At 19.6% G+C, this 7,476-nt stretch overlaps 1 protein-coding gene across 3 annotated transcripts; it reads right to left on the bottom strand.

Moving 5' to 3' along the window:
* Nucleotides 1–54: 54 nt before the first annotated feature.
* LOC107999091 (interferon-induced, double-stranded RNA-activated protein kinase) lies at nt 55–3,532 on the bottom strand. Of its 3 annotated transcripts, none has more exons than XM_062076782.1 (9): nt 3,293–3,532; nt 2,789–2,953; nt 2,391–2,547; nt 1,834–2,303; nt 1,496–1,689; nt 1,201–1,377; nt 854–1,009; nt 626–763; nt 55–548 (listed from the first exon to the last, which is right to left on the bottom strand). In XM_062076782.1, exons 1-9 carry the CDS (start codon nt 3,360–3,362, stop codon nt 333–335), a joined length of 1,743 nt encoding a protein of 580 aa, XP_061932766.1. In that variant the 5' UTR covers nt 3,363–3,532; the 3' UTR covers nt 55–332. The 3 variants fall into 3 exon arrangements, with proteins under 3 accessions (XP_061932766.1, XP_061932768.1, XP_061932769.1); XM_062076784.1 differs by having other exon boundaries at nt 2,391–2,436; nt 3,293–3,515; XM_062076785.1 differs by lacking the exon at nt 3,293–3,532 and having other exon boundaries at nt 2,784–2,924.
* Between the last annotated feature and the right edge of the window lie 3,944 nt (nt 3,533–7,476).

Raw genomic sequence — 7,476 nt, 5'->3', positions numbered from 1 at the left:
TAAAAAATTTCTTTTCTCTTATTATAAAAACCAAATAAAAATTAATATTCAAAATATTTACAAATAATTTATTTTAATATAAAATGAAATAAATATATTTATTTTGTTATCAAACAAAATTTTATATACATTAAATATTTATATCTAATAAATGCATAGGTCAATTATTTAATAAATATATATTCTACAAATGTTCTTATTTTTTATTATATCTTATTATAGAATGCACTTTTCAAAAGTGCTTTTTTTTGTTGTTCTATAATTAATTTGTAAAAAAATAATACTATATATCTTTTTTTAAAACTTGCTATCTTGCAATGTAATACATAAAATTATATATCTTCTAATAATATATTATGTTTAATAATTTGATTTTCTAATATTGATATCTTTTTTTGTAACTTTGTAATTATATCTTCCTTTTCAATGATATCATTTTTTAAACATGTTATCATTATATCTTTATCTTCGTTTAAATCTTGTAACAATTGATTAGTTGATGGTCGTTTCTCAGGATCTTCTTGCACTAATTGACTTACTATATAAGCCTAATAAAAATTTATCACTTTTATTTTTAAATAATTTTTTTTTAAATTAAAAAAATATGATTATTTTAAAAGTATACCCATTTAGGATAAGTAGCAGTTAATGAAGTCGGTATTTGTCCTTTTTTCAAATTATTAATTATTTCAATTCTTTCCATACGAGTTCTTGTATGTACTAATAATTCTAAAAGTACTATACCTAAACTATATATATCACTCTAAAATAAAAATTAAAATTATTCGAAAATATTTTTTAAAATTCATATTTTAAGATATTTATATAATTCATATTTCAAACAAGAAAATACCTTAGGATCACATTTTCCTTGTAATTGTTCTGGTGCTGCATACATATGTGTTCCAAGTATTGAATGATGATTTTCTTTTTGTAATGGACAAGCTAATCCAAAATCTCCTAACTGTATTTGTAATTGTCCTGACGTTGAAATAAATATATTACTTGGCTAAAATAAAATAAAAAATTTTATATATTGTTAAAAAAAAATATTTATATATACAATTATATATATAAAAAAATATTTATATATCACAATATAATAATTGATATTAATAACAAATTAAAAAATAAAAATTTATACATATTAGATAATAGAGTAAAAACACTTTAAATATTTTTTAATTCTTTTTATTTTACCTTTATATCATGATGCACAATTTGACGAGAATGTATGTAATCTAATCCATAAATAATTTGTGTTAATATAGCAATGATTATTGCTTGTGGAGATGTTTCTATCCTTTCATCAAGCCATTGTTGAAGTGTTTTTTCACAAAGAGCCATTTGAATATATAATGTTGTATATCTTTTATTCTATAAATATATAATAAATATATAATTTTATGTATTTTTTAAGTAAGTAATAAATCAAAATGAAAAATTAATTATAATGAACAATAAATACATAACAATAATGAACAATAATATATACCACTTGAGACACATATGGTAAAAGTATTTTATTTTTACTGCATTCTTCATTTGAATTACTGCCATCACTATAACTTATATTATTTTCTATTTTATTATTTTGATGTTCACTATCACTTCTAAAAGATATACTATTTGAATTAGTTTTCTCTATATTTTTATTAATATTTTCTTCTATGGCAAATACTTGTTTTTCTATAATATAATATATAATAGATAATATAACAAATAATACATTTAATATTATCTTATATAATTATCTTATATCTTATATAATTTAATATTATACATGAGTAATATATGCTATTATACTATATATTGAGTTATATTAATACATACCACATTTGTAATTTTTTTGTTTATTATATTGCATTGATATATAATGTTCATCACTTTCTTTTGGATTTTGATTTTCAGTATCAGAACTCTGTTGACTTTGTGACTTAAAATATCGATTTATACATGATTTATATCCAATTTTTCGTTTATCTTCTATAGAACTTAATTTGTTTTGAGAATAATTTGGGGATATTAAACATGGTATAGAAGTTGAAGCTAACGATGGTTCAATCCATGCCCCTTTATATGAAACTATATTAGTATGATTTAATTTAGCAAGAGTTTTCACTTCTTCAAGATGTTGCATTATATTTTTAACTCTATTAGAATGTACTATTATCTTTTTAATGGCATATTCTACACCATCAAGGCGATTTAAAGCTTTAAAAACATTACCAAATCCTCCAGATGCAATAAAACTTATTTCTTGAAATTCTTTATGGTAACGAGACCATTCTGTCATTAATGGTCTGTACAAAATAAATACATAAAAGTTGAATATAATATTATTTTTTTACAATTATATATAAATAAATGCAATTTAAATCAAGTTTTACCTTGGAATTTGTAATGCATTTTCACAACCAATTGTTGCTCGTGCAACTGTAAATAAATGATACAATGCTTGTTGATATTGACCTCTTAATGGTTCCAATTCAATCATATTGTAAGAACTATCAATTATTTTTAATTTATGAAGTCTATCACAAATAGCTAAAAATAAATATAAAAAAAAATTGTTTTATTATTTAATTATTATTTTATATTATAAAACTGATTAGAATATTATAAAATTTAAACATATTAAACATATTAAAAAATTATTAACAATTTAAAAATTTATAAACATATTTTGATTTATCTTTGTTTTATAAATCATTAATATTGTCTTATTATTATTTAATAATAAATGTTTATTATATATATATCTTTCTTAAAAGCTTAATTACATTACCAAAATACAATTTATTCCTGCGTTCTGAATCATCTTCAAATAACATACATGATTGCTGTATAAGTGATTCAATTAAAAGACTTGTAGAAGTTGTAACTATGCTTACAATTTGTCCATTATTTTTATTTTCGTTGTCTAAACATACTGTAGATTTTGCATCATTGCCTAATAATAAAACCATTATAAAAATTAATTATAAAAAAGTATAAGATTATATAAAAAATATATGATTATATTAAAATTATTAAAAATTATATATTTAAAATTATTTAATGAATATTTATTATTCAAAATTTATTCAAAATTTTGTTTGATTCTTTTTATAACTAAATTACTACTTTAGATATATAATATTTTAGATATATACTATTTTAGATATAATTAATATAAATAATATAAATAATAATTACTATATAAATAAAATATATAAAAACTTTTATATACTATAATTCTATTTCAAAGATGTTTTAAAAATGCGCGGTATCTTAAGGTTATGTTACTTACTCTTATCAAATGTAGTTACAGTAGATAATGTATCCCAAGGATTAATTAATGATGAATTATTATTTTCCATCTTTGAACTTCTTACATTTCTATAATGACTTGTATTATTGTAAATCTGAACATAGATTTATAAATTGTAATGTCCGTAATATTCGTCTTATATTATATTTGTTCGATAAAATCAGAGAATATAAAACAATAGATCATATGTTTAAATTGTAATATTATTTATATGTATATATATATATATATATAATTTTGAAATACAATATCATTTAAATTAATAAATTTCAAGTTATTTATATTTTTTAAATTTCATTAATATCTTTTTCAAATAATTAATATGTCATATTGTATTGAATAATTGTTTTATAAATAAAAAAATTAATTTTTTAATTAAAAAAAAATTTTTTAATCCAGAAAATAATTCTGTAATAATTCGTGTTATAATCGTAATACGATTATTGATTATGATACACATATTATTATAACATATTATTATAATTTTATAAAATTACGAGAGTTCAAAACTAGTAATTTCTAGTAATTTAATTCATTGCGCTAAAAGCAGAAATTATAGTGAAAACTATATACGTGTAACTATTTAAAATAATAGTTAAAATATTTGTATAAAAGCGATATTTGAACTATAATTTATTAAAAATAATATGAATTCAATTAATTATAGATATTTTTATAAATAATTTATTTATAAATAAATAATGTTACTATAAGATAAAAAGTAAATATAAGTATTTTATTTAGTTTTTAATAGAAAATAAATTCTTTTATAAATTCTTGTATTTAATTATTTCAAAAATCTAATAAAAATAAACAAAAATATAAGATATATATAATAAATTCAATAAATATGAAAAATGTATCATTACTTTCATAATTTAATTTACATTTTTTTTCTAAAATTTGTTTTATAATATTATATTTATTAACATAATATTAATCATTATTTAATAAGTTAAGTTTATTGATTGTTATATTAATTCATAAACGATATATAATATAAAATTTATCATATAAAGTAATATAAAATCATTAAATTTTAACATAATTAATTTATATATATAATGGTATATATTATTGATATGTTACATAATTAAAGATATGAGAGATATGAAAATTTATAAAAATAATTTTTATTAATTAATATAATCAATTCGTAATATATTAAATTTTATTATTATAAAATCAAGTATATATATATATATATATATATGTATATATATATATATATATGTATATGTATATGTAACTTTTGAATTATGTAACATTGAAAAGAGATAAATACGGAAGAGAAAGCTAAACAATGTCATGTTGGTATTCATACGACCTTGAAATATAATATACTCTGTAGTGCAGTTGGTGGCATATATGTTACACGTGGTAAGATACATGTTACACGAAGTTATTGACCTTAGAAATGCTTTCCACTTTCTACTTAATATGTTCACGCTGATTTGACCTTCTTTGATATTTCATTCTTTTCTTTACACATATTTATACATAGTACAAAATATTTTAAATATGTAAAATAAATATATTATTAAATAATAATTATATTATTAAATATTGAATAATTACTTATTTAAAAAATAAAATGAATGCAGAATAAATTAATATTCATTAACAATTTTATTTTATAGTGAAATAAACAAAATGTTTTACAAATTAAATATTTAATGTATATTTGATATATATTTTTATTTCGGTGGATTATAAAAATTGATTTTCTTTTTGTGATAATTATTTACAAATATAATGATGTATAATGTTCATAAAGATTCTAGATTGAAAAAAATAGTAATATTAATCATAAATAATAATTCTATAAATATTTAAATACGTTTGTATAAGCAATAAATATTTAAAAATTAATTATAATTAATCATTGATTAATTACAATTAATTGAATTAAATATAATATAATATATTAAATAAATATATTAAATATTTTATAAAATAAATGAATTATATTAAATATATAATAATTGATAAAAAATCTCATTTTTTTATAATTATTTTTTAAATTAAAATTGTTTAGCTATTAAAAAAATTAAATATATATAGATAAAATAATAGATAAAATACATAATAGATAATAGATAAAATATATAATAGATAAAATACATAATAGATAATACATAGATAAAATATGAAAAAACTTAGTTAGGAATAATGCTGATTTATAGTATAATATTTTATAGTTATTGATTGAACAAAACAAATATTAATATTCAATCAATATCATTTCATCAATAATCATTTTCAATTCATAATGAATAATATTAAAACCAGTTTTTCATTTGTCACAATTTTTCAACTAAGTTTGTGAAAGAATATAATTGATTAATAAAAATTAATGAAAATGAATTAGATTATATTTTTTTCTTTTCTTTGTTATTTTGATTTTACGATCACGAATCATTTCTAAGGTCGCTACTGGTATAGCTTAAAACAAGTCGCGTTAAGATTGGTCAAGGTACGACATCGCTCTAGAGTTGATTGCTACCTCGACCCTAACCCCACTACTCTCTCCTCCCCGCTTTCGAGTTTCGTAGTTGGTCCATACCCCTACCACCTATCATTCGACCTCTTCTACCTTCGATGCTCGGAACCCTTGTCGATCTCGCCACGACCCCGACACTGCGTGTGTTTTGAGCCACGTAAGTCGTGTTGACCCACGTGTCTTTACAGGACCGTATATTGTATAAATGGCACCTTATATTTTTATAAATTTTTATTGATTCTATGACAAACAATTATTCATTAAATATGCATACATATTTATTGATAATCTGTTTAATATTTGTATATAATTATTTATATAGATTATTATTATTAATGTTGTCAAAAATAAAATATATTAAACTAAAATTAAAATATATTAATGAAGCAAAATTTCAATAGTATTATTTAATTAAATATTTGAAAAGAAGAAAAATGCATTATATTAATAAAAAAAATGCAATGTATACTATTATATAGTATATAACAATTAACATTTTAAATAGTAATCTTATCTACATTCACGTATTATAACGTCAACGTATTTTATCCTTCGAATGCGCTTTAAAATTATCATTAATTAACATATTATGTAATATTTTAACGTATCTATTGTTATCTTTGTTTGTAATAGAAATATGAATGTACAATAATGATTGCAAAATGTCAATTCTGAATTTATATGAATTTGACATTTATTATATTAATTATAATTCCGAAAATATCTTTTAAAAATATTTTTTACAATACAATATCTATAGAAATTATCAATATAATTAATCTAATACCAATTATGATAAAAAATGAAATACTTCATATTGGAAATGTTTGAATGGCTTGTTAGGATTAAAAAGATCTTATTTTTCCGAATTTAGAAATAATAAATATTTTTCAAGTGGTGAATTTCAAAGATATAATAATAATATAATACGATAAAATCAAATTTGGAAGTATACTGTCCAATATCTGAACATGTATATCGATTGTTGTCGGAACATGATTACAAATATTTTCAGACATTAAGATACAATTCAATATATGTATATATATATAAAACTAAAAAAAAAAATTCAAAAGCTAAATAAATCAATATATATATATAACTGTATATTGATATTTCTATGAAAATAAAAATTGCATATAAAAATAATAAAATAAACAATAAATTGTAATATATAATATTATTATATTATTTCTACCTAAAAATTTCAATTTTATTTTGTTTTGAATTTTATTAAAAAAATTATGATTTTTTTCAAAATCAGCTTAAAAAATTTTTAAAAATGTTTTTTAATTTTCAATTTCAATAATTATTTATCATAGAATTAATATAAGAAAAAGTTAAAATATTTAAAAAAATTCTGTTAAGTTCCAATATCATTAGATGCGATAGTCAATGTCGTTGCTACCGTCACTGCTATCACCTACACATTGCTACAGACTCAAAAGCACCACTACCAAGAAGGAAAGAATATAGCACAGCCGTCGTTCTTACCGCCGCACGCGGCGTCCAATGCCCTGCCCAGAGGCAGTCGTCGTGGTTTCCACTCGGCACACGTGCACCGCGCGCAGTGGGTCATTGCTCTCCTCTTGGAAAGTAATATCGTTACAGCGCACGACACTTGTCCGAGGCATGATCATCACGAAATCGAATGAAATTG

This window comes from Apis cerana, linkage group LG6 (assembly GCF_029169275.1).
Source record: "Apis cerana isolate GH-2021 linkage group LG6, AcerK_1.0, whole genome shotgun sequence".
In the NCBI taxonomy this organism is placed as follows: domain Eukaryota; kingdom Metazoa; phylum Arthropoda; class Insecta; order Hymenoptera; family Apidae; genus Apis; species Apis cerana.
This window is presented reverse-complemented; position numbering and strand designations above follow the sequence as displayed.

Coding starts and splice junctions, on each gene's coding strand:
- LOC107999091 (XM_062076782.1), bottom strand. CDS start 3,362: ATGGAAAATAATAATTCATCATTAATTAATCCTTGGGATACATTATCT. Junction 2,548..2,788: donor CAGGAATAAATTGTATTTTG/GTAATGTAATTA, acceptor ATTTATTTTTAG/CTATTTGTGATAGACTTCAT. Junction 1,010..1,200: donor TTGTGCATCATGATATAAAG/GTAAAATAAAAA, acceptor ATTTTATTTTAG/CCAAGTAATATATTTATTTC.